This window comes from Nannospalax galili, unplaced genomic scaffold, assembly GCF_000622305.1.
Source record: "Nannospalax galili isolate Female #2095 unplaced genomic scaffold, S.galili_v1.0 scaffold591, whole genome shotgun sequence".
NCBI lineage: Eukaryota > Metazoa > Chordata > Mammalia > Rodentia > Spalacidae > Nannospalax > Nannospalax galili.
Window position 1 is genome coordinate 4,373,939 of NW_008330926.1, and position 14,032 is coordinate 4,387,970.

The 14,032-nt window shown below is 44.5% G+C and overlaps 2 protein-coding genes across 4 annotated transcripts in view; both read left to right on the forward strand.

Annotated features, from left to right (window-relative positions):
- The window catches only part of CUNH1orf43 (chromosome unknown C1orf43 homolog), a 17,188-nt gene extending 15,252 nt beyond the window's left edge, over window positions 1-1,936 (forward strand). For both annotated transcript variants that reach the window (XM_008855027.3, XM_008855034.3), the window contains exon 7: window positions 1,616-1,936. In XM_008855027.3, the coding sequence (XP_008853249.1) occupies window positions 1,616-1,811 (196 nt within the window). In that variant the 3' untranslated portion in view covers window positions 1,812-1,936. The remainder of the gene's footprint in view (window positions 1-1,615) is intronic.
- Window positions 1,937-3,302: 1,366 nt separating this feature from the next.
- Window positions 3,303-8,374, forward strand: CUNH1orf189 (chromosome unknown C1orf189 homolog). 2 transcript variants are annotated; one of them, XM_008855044.3, is made up of 4 exons: window positions 3,303-3,422; window positions 3,746-3,786; window positions 5,856-5,985; window positions 8,073-8,374. In XM_008855044.3, the coding sequence occupies exons 1-4, from the start codon at window positions 3,390-3,392 to the stop codon at window positions 8,172-8,174; spliced, it is 306 nt and encodes a 101-aa protein (XP_008853266.1). In that variant the 5' UTR covers window positions 3,303-3,389; the 3' UTR covers window positions 8,175-8,374. The 2 variants fall into 2 exon arrangements, with proteins under 2 accessions (XP_008853266.1, XP_017658884.1); XM_017803395.2 differs by having other exon boundaries at window positions 7,973-8,192.
- The last annotated feature ends 5,658 nt before the right edge of the window (window positions 8,375-14,032 follow it).

Consider the following 14,032-nt stretch of genomic DNA (forward strand, 5'->3'; position numbering starts at 1 on the left):
GAGACACAGTCTCCCTGTAGCCCCAGCTGGCCTGGAACTCACTGTGTAGACCAGGCTGACCTTGAGATCCATGACTACACCCAGCAAAATCTTTAAATAAATTTTTTAAAAATACTGATTTTACGCTGGGCATGGTGGCACAACACCTTTAGTCCCAGCACTCAGGAGGCAGAGGCAAGCGGATCTCTGTGAGTTCAAGGCCAGCCTGGTCTATATATTAAGTTTCAGGACATCTGGGGCTACAGGGAGACCATGTTTCAAAAAGACCAAAAAAAACCCACAAAACTGATTTACTTAATATGATATCAGTATTAAAGACAGGGTGAAGATTGGTGGTTGCTAGGGCTTAGAGAGAGAAGGAAATAGTTGTTTTATGGACATAAGCAGCTTTATAAGATGTATACTGGAGGTTGGGTGCACAACATTGATTGTACTTAACCACTTTGTTGCTTTGGCTTTGATTTGGTTTAGGTTTTTTATTTTTAATTTTTTGGTCTTTAAGACAGTGTCTCCCTGTACCCCAGCTGACCTGGAACTCAATATGTAGACCAGGCTGACCTGGAACTCACATAGATCCACCTGTCTCTGCCTCTGGAGTGCTGGGATTAAAGACATGTGCCACCATACCCAGCTTTTTTTGAGGGGGCTGGTGGATTTTTGCAACATGGTCTCACTTCTTAGTCCTAGCTGGCCTGGAACTAGGAGTTCCACCAGCCTCTGCCTCCCAAATGCTCGTGTGCACCACCACTTCTGGCTGTTTAACCACTTTTGAAATACACATTTTAAAATAGGATTATAAATTTTAGATATTTTCTTTTATTCTCTTTGGTTTCCGGAAAGGTTTAGTAATTAATGGAAAAGAGTATGGGCTTTGAAATCCAATAAATCTGTCTAGCTTTGTGACATCATAAATGTTAATTGTTGGACCCTTAGTTTCCTAATCTGAAAAAACTGAATGTTACACAATACAGGGAAAATATTGGGACGTTGACAAGTTAGCCATTGGAAAGTCACCAAATGTTATATGTCTCCTGGTATGTACCCAAATACCCAGTAGTTACTTCTCTTCTTTATTGATAGTTATGCTGGGCATAGTGGTGCATGCCTTTAGTCCCATTTAATCCCAACATAGAGGCAGGCCGATGTCTATAAATTCAAGGTCAGCCTGGTCTACATAGTGAGTTCCAGGCCAGCTGGAGCTATAGGAAGACCCTGTCTCAAAAAGACCAAAAAAAGAAAAGAAAAGTTTGAACTGGATGTGGTGGAGTATTCCCGTAATCTCAGCACTTGGAGGCTGTGGCAGAAAGATCTTGAATTACAGGCCTACATAGACCTTGTCTTCCCCGCCCCCGCCCCAAAGAAAAGATGAAACCAGAAACAAGGACTCAATAGGGAATTGGCTTCTCTGACATTTCTAAGCTATCAAATAGTTTTAGTAATGAATTACTTGTTTGGGATTTTGGTCTTTTTGTGTGTGTGTGATGGACATGCTGTGTAGATAAGCAAAGTCAGAGACCATTTGTGGCTGCATATATGGGATGGGATAGGCCCTGAATTGTATTTTTCTTCTGCTGGCTCTTTCTTAGTCTATGCATGTCTCCTGTGTATTCTTTAGGGTCAAAGCACGAATTGGGAGCTCTCAGAGACAACACCAGTCAGCAGCCAAAGACCTAACTCAGTCTCCTGAAATATCTCCAACAACCATCCAGGTCACATACCTCCCCTCCAGTCAGAAAAGTAAACGTGCCAAGCACTTTCTGGAATTGAAGAGCTTTAAGGACAACTATAACACACTGGAGAGTACTCTGTGATGGAGCTGTTGCAGCCTTCAGGATATCTGACTCAGCAGGCCTGGACTCTATCATGGAAAACGTTTATTGGGTCCAGAGTGTTTATAGAGCTTGTGTCTGAATGGTCATTCCACAACCATTTCTTACAGGCATTTAAAAAATACTGGCTAAGTCCTCATTGTCTCCCAGTAGCACTTTTCCTGAATTTGAATTCAGATACCATTCTTTTTTGGTCTTTTTGAGACAGGATCTCCCTGTAGTGGGGCTGGCCTTGAACTCATAGAGATCTACCTGCCTATGCCTCCCAAGGGCTGGGATTAAAGGTGTGCATCACCACGCCCAACTAAGTATCATTCTTGATGTTTCTATCAAACCTTGCTTTAAAATCTTTACTGTGGGGGCTGGAGAGATGGCTTAGCATTTAAGAGCACTGAATGCTCTTGCAGGGGACCAGGGTTTGATTCCCAGCACGCACATGGCAGTTAACCATCTGTAACTCTAGTTCTAGGGGATCTGACACCTTCTTCTGACCTCCATGGACATTGCACGACATGGGTGCACCTACCTATGTGCAAGCAATACACCCATACACATTAAATAAAAATTAAATATATTTTTAAAACTTTACTTGTGGCTGCTGTGTGGTGGTGCACATCTTTAATCCCAGCACTCAGGAGGCAGATGCAGGCAGATCTCTTGAGATCAAGGCCAGCCTGGTCTACCTATCCAGTTCAGACCAGCTGGGGTACATAGACGGGTATCCTGTCTCAACAACAAAAGAAAAACTTGATTTTTGACCATAGCTCACCTACCCTGTTTAATGTGGATTGAGGTGAGGTGTCCTCTATGTCTACCCTGTTGCACTCAATGGAATAGAAATATTTGATTTTAGGACATCTCAGAGTTGATTGGTGGAAAAGTCAGGACCTTCATGAAAAAGTAGGGGGATTGTGGAGTTCTTCCTGTGGTGCTCCACATAATGCAGGTTACATTGGGACAAACGAATTTTTTCCTGAAGTGCAAGGATCTGTCCTACCTTCACTCAGTACTGTTGACTTGGGTAAAAGGGAATGTTCTGACACCTGGCATAGTCTATGCCAAGATGTGAGACAATGTGAAGAAATGATTTCCCATAATTGTCACTGATTGGTCTTAGTTTATAAATTATTTAATAAAATGAGTTACTTTAAAAGAGCGTATGAATCATTCCTTTATAGTAATCTTTTTTAGAACAGGCATATGATGTTTCTGCATTTGCCTTACAGGAGATAGGGCGAGAAGCCTTGCCTCCATAGACTTGGTTGGACTGTGTGTTTCAAAACCTATGATTATACACATACTCTGAAGCCCCAAAAGAAGAATCCTGAAGTGGGGACTGTGTGGCCCATGCTCACTGACTTGCCTTACCTCTAACTGAATCCTGGAGAACCAGGATCCCCTTCAGGTCACTGGGGTAACAGGCCAAATAACCAATCAACTTCTAGGCCTAGGGTCATTGTTGGAGGCCTAACGTTGCTATGACTACAGAAACCATGGTGACTAAACTAAACATAAAGGAGAGCCTGCCTAGTCTCAGCGTTACCGAGCCTGTCTGTAGATATGTCTATGGAAAAGATAGCAAAAATGGAAAAGGTATGCAGAGTTGGGAGGAGGGGATGGGCAGAAGGAGTTTCTCTTGTGGTTTCCAGATCAAGTTACCATAAGTACACCATTTGCCGAGAAAGGCCATTAATATAAGAATGGGGCAAAGTTAGCAATAGAAGTAGAACACTTATTTCTGGCACAGAGTAGTTAACTCAGATATGTGTTCCACCCTGACGTCACGTATTTTCTTTAGTCCATTCTGAAAAAAGTTAGTTTCCCATCTTCCCTAGGAAATGTGCTTCCTCTCAAAAGTGGGTACTGGTTGTAAGGTTCTAGTCAAAGCAGATCAACAGAGCTCCCTTCTCTTACAGCGTTTACAAAGGGCCATGGCACTTAAGAAGATGGTCAACAGGTAATCTCTGTTCATCCCCTCCCATCAGTTTGTATTTTCTGCCCTTCTATCCCTGATCCACCTTCCAATTCTACTCCATCTCTTTGGAGACCCCTCAAGTCTGGTTGCTCTTGGAGAGGCCTCAAGTTCAGTTCCCAGCACCCATATGGCAGCTACCAATGGTCTGTAACTCCAGGTCCATGTGATCCAACACAATCCATGTGTCTTCTGCATTGCATGACGTGAGTGCACTTTTATAAGTCAAATTTTGTAAAAAGCAAGGAGCTGGAGAGATGGCTCAGCAGTTAAGAGCATTGGCTGGTCTTGCACAGGATCTGGATTTGATTCCCAGCACCCACTTGGCAGCTAACAACCACTCATAACTCCAGTTCCAAGGGATCCGACACCCTCTTCTGACCTCTACAAGCACTGCATGACATAGGTGCACTTAACATGCATGTAGGCAATACACATAAAAATATTTTTTGCCAGGCATGGTGGCTCATACCTTTAATCCCAGCACTTGGGAGGCAGAGGCAGGCAGATCTCTGAGTTCAAGGCCAGTCTGGTCTACATAACGAGTTCCAGGCTAGCTGGTGCTACAGGGAGACCTGTCTCAAAAAACAAAAAGATAATATTTTTATTTATTTTGGTTTTTTGGTCTTTTTGAGACAGGGTCTCCCTGTAGCCCCAGCTGCTCTGGAACTCACTATGTAGACCAGGCTAGCCTTGAACTCACAGAGATCTGCCTGCCTCTGCCTCCCAAGTGCTGGGATTTAAAAGGTGTGTGCCACCATGCCTGGCATATTTTTTTAATTTAAAAAGACAGGAAGCAGCCTTCAAGCAGAGCTCAGCCTCCTAGTGCCTAGCATGGTTTATTGCTCCTGCTCCCATTCTTTAGAGGAAAGGTGCAAGTTTTTCTTTTTTGCAGAAGATAGTTTGACTGGATTTGGTTCCCAGCACCCATATGGTGGCTAGCAACCATCTGCTGTTACTCCAGTCCTTTGGGATCTGATGCCCTCTTCTGCCTTCCTCAGGCACTACATGCACGATGCACATAATGCACTTCTATACATGCAAGCAAAACACTCATGCACTTAAAAAATGAAAAGGGGCTGGAGTGATGGCTCAGTGGTTAAGAGCACTGGCTGCTCTTGCAGAGGACTCAGGAGTTTGATTCCCAGCACCCACATGGCTGCTAACATCCATTCATAACATCTATTCAGTTCTAGGGGATCCAACACCCTCTTATGACCTCTGCAGACATTGTGCAACACAGGAGCACTTACATATAGGCAATACACATAAAATTTATTTTTTGATATTTTGAGATAGGGTCTTCCTGTAGCTTCAGCTAGTCTGGAACTCACTATGTAGACCAGGCTGGTCTTGAACTCACAGAGATCCACCTGCCTCTGCCTCCCAAGTTCTGGGATTAAAGGCATGTGCTACCACACCTGGCTACGTAATGAGTTTCAGACCAGCTAAGGCTATATAGACCCTGTCTCAAAAAAAATTGATGTAGCTCATTTGTAGACTGTTTTACCCTGGGTTCAATTCCCAGCACTACATAAAACCTGACACAGTGGTGCATCCCTATACTTTAATCACTGGGGAGGTAGAGAAGTTAAAGGTTATTCTCAGCAACATAGTGGGGGTCAGCCTGGGTTACATGAGACTGTTTAAAAAACTGGGTGCAGTGGCACATATCTTTAATCCCAGTAGAGGCAGGAGGATCTCTGTGAGTTCTAGGTCAGCCTGGTCTTACATGGCAAGTTGCAGACCAGCCAGGGCAATATAGACCATGTCTCAAAAAAGAGACTTTTTTGAGGGACAATTGGCTGAGACCCAGGTCTGCCATTATAAATGACCTAGGCAACTTAAAACTTTTCTGAATTTATCAGTTGAATGTTGTGCCTCATGCATATTGTAATGATTCAGGATAGTGACTAAATCAATTCTAGTTATCCTTTCAAGAGTTTTGCAATCTGACACTAGCAGAGGTTGTGGTGACAAAGCAACTTCACTGATAGGGTTTTGTCTTCATTCCTAAATAACCCATTTAACTACCATCTCTCTACCTGGGACAGGTGGCAAAATTCTCATATTCACTATATGTGGCAGATGACATTGAGCCAGAGGAGAAACATGTATGCCACCTTAAAGATGCAGGATGCCATGATACAGGAATTGGAACTGGCCAACAAACAGCTACTGATGGTGAGTTCTGGGAAGGCAGCCTAAAATCTCACTTTACTACTCTGTACTTCTGCCAGCTGGATTTCAAGTCTGTGTCATGACACCCATTTCATTTGCTTCTGAGGTTTTCCATGATATTATCAGAACAATACTTTAATTCCAAATGCTGTTTGTATAGCTTTAGTTGTCAACTTGACACACCTGGGTAGAGGAAATGTCAGTTGTGGAACTGCCTCCATTGGACTGGCCTGTGTCCACGTCTGTGGGGCATTTTCTTATTTTCTCAACTGTTGAGTGATAAGGGAGGGCCCAGGTCACTCTGGGTGGTGCCACCTCTGGGCAGGTGGTCCTGTGTTGTATAAGAAACCAAGTTGATTGGCTGGAGAAATGGCTCAGCTGTTAAGAGCACTAACTGCTCTTGCAGAGGACCTGGGTTTGATTCCCAGTGCCCACATGGAGGCTAACAAGCATCCTTAGCTCCAGTTCCATGGAATCAAATGCCATCTTCTGACCTCTGTGCATTGCATGACATGGGTCCACTTCCATAACATAGGCAATACACTCAATACACAGAAAATAATAATAAATAATACACTTTTGGGGGGTCTTTTTGAGACAGGGTATCCCTATAACCCCAGCTGGCCTGGAACTCACTATGTAGATCAGGTTGGCTTTGAACTCACAGAGATCCACTGGCCTCTGCCTCCCAGGTGCTGGGATTAAAAGCATGCACCACCACACCTGGAATAAATAATATACTTAAATAAAAAGAAGCCAGCCTGGTCGACATAGTGAGTTCAGGACAGCTGGGACTACAGAGAGACCCTGTCTCAAAAAGACAAAAAAGAAAAAAAAAAGAAAGAAAGAAAACAGGTTGAGCTCAGGCCAGGGATGCAAGCCAGTAAGTAGCATACCTCCATGGTCTGTGCTCCAGGTTCCTGCCTTGGCTTCCCTTGATGAAGGACTGTTCTGTAAGCCAAACAAACCCTTTCCTCCTCAAGTTGGTTTTGTTTTTAACACAGGAATTGAAAGACATCAAGTAAGGGATTTTTTTTTTTTTTAATTCTGTTCACAAATGACACTTTTTGTTTAGTTTTGGTTTTGATGGGAGTTTGTTTTGTTGGGTCCTTTGGTTTTTTGGTTGTTTTTGTTTCGAACTTTCAGGGGAGGGGGTTGTTATCTGGGGAAGGAGGGAACAATGTCTCACTATGTAGCCCTGGCTGGCTTAGAACTCTCCATGTAGATCAGGCTGGCCTTGAACTCACAGAGACCCTCCTGCCTCTGCCTCCCAAATGCTAGGATTAAAGGTATACAACCACCATGCCCAGCATTTGATTTGTTTTTGGAGACAAGGGTCAGAGGCAGGCGGATCTTTGTGAGGTCAAGGCCAGCCTGGTCTACTTAGGCAGTTCCAGGTCTGCTGGACTACAGGAAGACCCTGTGTCAAAAAGACAAAAGGGAGAGGGAGAGAGACAGAGACAGAGACAGAGAGATCTTACCCTCAATGGCTCTGGCTGGCCTGGGGCTCTATGTAAACTCAATTGCCCTTTTACTTGCAGCCATCCTCCTGCCTCTACCTCCTCCCAAGTCCTAGAATTACAGGCATATGCTCTCATACCCAGCTTTGGTTTTATTTTTGTGGAACAAGATCTTGCTCTGTGGTCCAGGCTGGGCTGGAACTTATAGCAATCCTCCTGCCTCAGGCTCCCAAGTGCTGGGATTATAGGCATGGACCACCATACCCAACTGCAGTTGCCAGTCCCAGTGCATTATAGTCTTTGCTCCTTTCATTCTGGTAAGACTCCACACTGCCTCTTAATATGTTTCTCCTCCTGGGGTGCCAACTGCTACCACTATCTTTGTATCTTGAGTATCTAGCAGCTATCCTAGTTCATGGTGTATTCTCAGCAAATATTCGTTGAACATGGAGCTTTACCATGAGGAAAAAATGAATAGGCTTCCCCTCCACTGGCTTAGCCCTCTGCGGTTTCCTACTTTTATGTCACAGCCAAGTCCAGGTCCGAGAGAACAGAGTGGTGGAGAAGGCAGCCAGGAAGAAGCGAAGAAAGAGAGAGGACCAACAGCACACTTTCTGCCTTCCCCATTAGGTCCGTCAAGCTGCCCTGCACCAGCTGTTTGAAAAGGAACATCAGCAGTACCAGCAGGAACTAAATCAGATGGGCAAAGCCTTTTATAAGGAGAGACTCTGATGACCTCCAGAACACTGCTCTTCCATTCTCATCGTGCCTGCTAACAGACCAAGTCTCTGCCTTCCCAAAACAGATTGGGACCTCTCATGGCTACTCAATGTTGCCCATGAAAAGCTAGTGAAAGCAAGAGTGACACCTTGTGGTCAGAGTGGGATATGCAGTATTGATGTAAAGTGGGAAGAAGACAATGCCAGAACTGAAAATCCTAAATTGGTTTTTCCTAATAAAGCTAGCTTTTAAAAGTTCAAACTTAGGCCATGTGGTTCATCCTCCGCCCTGAATATTGATTTGTTTATAGCTGCCATAATTTTAAAAAATATTATTATGTGTGTGTGTGTGTGTGTGTGTGTGTGTGTATGTGTATTGCCTGCATGTGTGTAAATGCACCCTTGCCGTGCAATTCCCACGGAGGTCAGAAGAGGGTGTCTGATCCCCTGGAACTGGAGTTAGGGACGGTTGTTAGCCAGCATGTGGGTGCTGGGAATCAAACCCAGGTCCTCTGCAAGAGCAGCTGGTGCTCTTAATCCCTGAGCTATCTCTCCAGCCCCATTAAATATTTTATTTTATGTGCATGAGCATATCTCCTGCATGTGTGTAAGGGCACCCGTGTCGTGCAATACTGGCTGAGGTCAGAAGAGGGTGTCAGATCCCCTGGAACTGGAGTTGGAGACAGTTGTTAGCTGCCATGTGGGTGCTGGGAATTGAACCCGGGTCCTCTGCAAGAGGACTCAGTGCTCTTAAGCCATCTCTCCAGCCCCATAGCTGCTATAATTTTTAACTTCCTAGATTTTCTGCACCACCTCTCAGACCTCACTTTCCCTGATCTTTTCTGAATACATGGACAACTAGCTTTGCATGTGGCTAGTAATCAACAGGTACTATGGTGCTTGAGTGTCAGCAGACCTAAGTTTGGAAGTCATCTTTTCATTGTGAAACCATGGATTAGCCTCTTCTACACCTGAACTCCTACCTCAGCAAAAATACAAGGATTCCAAACTAAAACTCCTCCAGAGATCAGGGGTAACATAACAGGTATAAAGTAATAAAGAGTAGTAGGACTGAAGAGCTGAAAAGAACATGTCCATTCTCAAGGCATTTGACACTGAAAAAAATCCAGAAAAGTATTAACTGACCACATGTACCCATAGGCTACAAAGAAACATAACTTCAAGAGTCTGTTTTAGCTGGGCCTGGTGGCACATGCTTTTAATCCCAAAACTCCAGAGACAGAGGCAGGCAGATCTCTGTGAGCTTGAGGCCAGTCTGGTCTACATAGCCAGTTCTAGGTAAGCCAGTTGAGAGCCTGTCACAAAAAAAAAGAAGTCCACTTTACATATAAATGACACTAGATCCAGAAAGAATGCTTCTCCTCAGCCAGTAGCCTCTGGGAGGCTATACTTAATCTCTCAACTTTCATTAGCATCCTCAACTGGTCACACAGGATCCTCAGCTCTGCAGTCTTGTCTCCACTGCAGAACTCACATCCTCATTCCTACCCTCTCTCAAGTCTGTCTCTATCCTTCAATCTCCCATTAAATCCTGAATTTTTCAGCTGGGTGTGATGACACACTCCTTTAATCCCAGCACTAGGGAGGCAGAGGCAGGCAGATCTCTGTGTGTTCCAGGCCAGCCTGATCTACATAGTGAGTTCCAGGCCAGCTGGGGCTACAGGGAGACTCTGTCTCAGAAAAAGACATCCCCCCCGCCAAAAAAATCCTGCATTTTTCATCACCTAGCTTTAGGAGACTTCTTTCCACCCTCAACACCCCTCCCACTTGGAGAAGCAGCAGGGTACCAGCTTTGGGGGCAAGTTAGGTTCATATTCTGGCTTTGCCTCTTTGGGTCATAATGTGTAGAAGATTTACCTGAACTTCCTTTCCTCTTCTGAAAAGGAGGATAATTATACCCATATCATAGGTTTGTTTTGAGGATTAAATGGATAATATAGGTAGAGAGAGAGCAAACTGGGTCCTTGGCATATAATATCCTCATTTCCCTCCTCAGATTTCTTTATGACCTAGGTCTCTGATTCATGATCTCCTGGCCAAGCCTTTATCCAGTTTGAATATCAGGCTCCATCCTATACACTTCCCTCTCTTTGTCCTCATCACCTCTGCTTCCTAAACTCTCATGCTTAGTCAATAACTAGTCATGAATTCTTATACCAAGCTGGACATGCTGGCACACACCTTTAATCCCAGCAACTCAGGAGGTAGAGCTAGATGGATCTCTGTGAATATATATAGACTATAGAGAAAGAGTTCCCAGCCAGCCAGGGCTACACAGTGAGACCTTGTCTCAAAAAAACCAAAAGAACAAAAAAAGGAAAGAAAAAATCCTTATACTAAATAACATGGAGCTCATGGGCTGGTGGGGGAAGGCAGACCTTGAAGAGTAATTATAGGTGTGACATGAGTAAGAGATAAACCCACAAACACCTGATCTGGATTTAACAACAAAGCTGAGACTGAAATCCCATTCCTTCTGTCATTTCCTGAGTCTGTTTCCAAAAGTCTGGCCCAAATCATTTTCACTGCTTACCCCTTCGCTCTTCTCTGCCTTCCACTGCATATTCACCAGCAGTATAGCCTGGAGTTGAGAACAATGGACACTGGCTCTGCCATTTACTACATCTACCTGGTGCAAGTGTTAATTTTCTGAGTTATGGTTATTTATCTGTAGAATGAAAACAATGCCTACCTTATTGAGTTGCTGTGGAAATGAAATAAGACACTTAGAAGAAATTGCACATAATACCTAATAGAAATACTAACCCATAATGCTGTTTTCCTACTGCATGATACTTTTCCTTATTTCCACTCCCATCATACTCTAACCAACCACTTCTATTTCTCTCTTCCACTTTCATGTTCATTTGGACCCACACTCATCCCCTCTGCCTGCATCCCTGATCTTGGCCTATTACCTTGGGGCTTGTCAGTGCCAAGCTGGCTCCATTATTGACAGATTGACCCTCTATAGAGCCAATCTTCCCTGACCCTCCCTGACAATTCTGTTTGTTCTCATCACATCGCTCCATTGTACCACTCCAACCCCTCTCGTCTCTATGGCTGAAATTGTATACTGCTCCTGTGGCTCAGAAGGACTTTGTATGGTCTAAAATAGCTACATAGAAAACACTTCCAACCCATCTCCCCAGTGATTCTAGATATCAAGTTGACAAGTGAGATTAGCCATGATACCCATGATTCAATGCAGGCTGTTTTCTTAGGAATCCTACATAAGGGATCTGGCCTCAGTGGATACCACCAGGAGGCATGAAGTGTCCCATTGTTGGTAAAATATGACTAAAATAAAATTGGCCCTGGTGGTATAGAAAACAAAGAACATTTCCAAGGGCTAGTGAGGTTACTCAGTGAGTAAAGGTACTTGCCACCAGGCCTGACAACCCAAGTTGGATCCCCAAAACCCACATCGTGGAAGGAGAGAATTGGCTCCCAGAAGTTGTCCTCTGGTTAAACAGACACCTTGGCACATATACACCCCCGCACATACACAGGAAAAGAAAATGTAATGATAAACTACTTTCAGGAGAGCTAGAAGGCTTTCATTAGATGGATATTTCTGCCTAATTATGCCTAAAGTCCACTTCCAAGAGATCTGTTTCTCCCCACACTAATATTCCCAATCTACCTTTGTTCTTCTGTGTTCCAAATACTAGTCTTCAATTCTTGCTAGTCCCTTTTCCAACCTCTCTTCCTCCAGCTTCTGGTTCCCCAGGGTGGGCGAGGTTCTCAGAAAAGGGAATTAGAACTGGGTAGGGGGTGAGGGTTGATTTAAGGGTAAGTTGGAGGGCAAGGAAGTATTACCCACACATGTTCTTTGGGAGAACCATACCTTTGTACAAAAGAACAAAAACATAAGAGAGCACAAGTGTCTATTTTGGGGTTGGGCCCATTTGCTAGTCTCCTAGAGGGCAAGTGCCACACAATAGGAATTGACTGGGGCTGGGGACAAGCTATCGATCTAGATCAAAGTCACTGTGGAGTTGGTATATGGGGGAAGGAGGATGTCAGAGTTAATGGAGCAAGGACACATGGAACATGCCTGGGGGCTGATAGAAAGTGCCCTCCTACCCCCACACTTCCACGCAAGTCCCCCACCTCCATGCAGCTATAACTCTGGTTCCTTTCTGCCACAGTAGAGTGAAGCATCTGCCTGCCAAGTGACATTCTTTCCAAAAGAATAACTTCCCAAGAAAAGAACCAGGTTAAATCTCTACTAGAAGATCCTTGAAGAAACCAGCCCAGGTCTGGTGGTAAAAAGCCCCAGAAGAGAGAGGAGGATGGGAGTCTAAGGACTGCAGGTCATTTCCTGGCTGAAGCAGTTCCCACTTACTCTTAATTGTGATCTAAAAGTCTAGGTTCCAGACTTCTTGTCTGGAGCCCAGACTGAAGCCTAAGAGTGAGACGTGAGACAGCATACTTTTCTGGTCTGAATAGTCAAGGGTGACTTAAAGGAGGATGCCTGAAGGACACAAGGAGAAGGGGAAAAGGCACATGGTAGTGAAAAGAAGCAGCCCAGCTTTTCAGAAGTTTCCCACTGCTATTTCAAACACTTAAGGGCAGGAGGTTGTGAAGATGGAGTCCACTGAGAAAACCTCAGCAATCTTGTGAAATCTGGGAAGGTGAGAAGTTCGGTTAGAAAAATACAGCAGAGGATATACAAGCCCTACCTCTAACCCCGGAAAGCCCCAGACAGCTGGAGTGGCATCGAAGAGGACAGGTGGAAAAGCTGTTGAGGAGTTGCTGACACTGCTGATCCTCTGGATACTGGGGTTGTCACATAACTGGGAGAAGCTTCATGTGAGAGCTCAGAGCTGGGGAATGGTAAGTGCCTGGATGTGAAGCCTGTTCAGTCCTGCTGGAGGCAAACATGATCCAGCTGAGACAGATCAGGCACTGGCAGGGGAGTAGTTGTGGCAGGGATGGCATGGAGGGCAAATGAACAAGAGCCTGTTTTTGGAGGTGAAGAGCAAGGGCCAGTGCCTTTCAGGAAGATGGCTTTCCATCTGTGCATGACTAGGCTCTGGTTTCTCTTCTCTGACCTTCACAGTGAGGAGAAAGGCTCACCTGCCTGCTTCTGTGTGATATGTTTGATATTGGGTTGTTGAATTAGGAACCAACTAAATATCAAACATATTCTTACAGCAGTGGGAGATTCAGCATCACCCTGTTTTCTATGTCACACTCTGGGCTCTGGGGCTCTTGTCTGTTGTCTTTTGTTCTGTTTTGTTTTATTGGATTTCTTTCGTTTGTTTTTTGTTTTTGTTTTTGTTTTGAGACAGGGTCTCCCTGTATCCCTAGCTGGCCTGGAACTCACTAGGTATCTATCTAGATCAGGCTGGCCTCAGTCTCACAGAGATCTGCTTACCTCTGCCTCCTGAGTGCTAGGATTAAAGGCGTGTGCCTCTACACCTGGCTTGTCTGTTGTCTTTTCTTTTTTTTCCTAGGAATACCAAAGGGTGAGCCTGGGGTCTCACATATGCTAGGCAAGTGCTCTACCACTGAGCTATATTCCCAACTTATCTCCTTTAAAAAAATGTTTTATTTGTTATTTTTATTTGCTATATATGAGTGTTTTGCCTACATGTATGTAAGTGCACCACATGTGTGCAATGCCCAAAGAGGTCAGAAGAGGGTGTTACATTCCCTGGAATTGGAGTTATGGAAGGTTGTTAGCTATCATGTGGGTTCTGGGAATTGAACCTGGATCCTCTGGAAGAACAGCAAGTGTTCTTAAGCACTGAGTCATCTCTCCAGCCCCCTTGTCTGTCTCTTTTTACCAAATTCCTCTCCAGGACACCTCTGAGAGACAGCTGTAACCCACATGGATTT

What these genes read in the sequence shown, in the direction of transcription:
- CUNH1orf189 (XM_017803395.2), top strand. Translation starts at nt 3,390, where the DNA reads ATGTCTATGGAAAAGATAGCAAAAATGGAAAAG. An exon ending in AGATAGCAAAAATGGAAAAG is followed by an intron (nt 3,423 to 3,745) that starts GTATGCAGAGTT and finishes CTTCTCTTACAG; the next exon opens with CGTTTACAAAGGGCCATGGC. An exon ending in CTTAAGAAGATGGTCAACAG is followed by an intron (nt 3,787 to 5,855) that starts GTAATCTCTGTT and finishes TACCTGGGACAG; the next exon opens with GTGGCAAAATTCTCATATTC.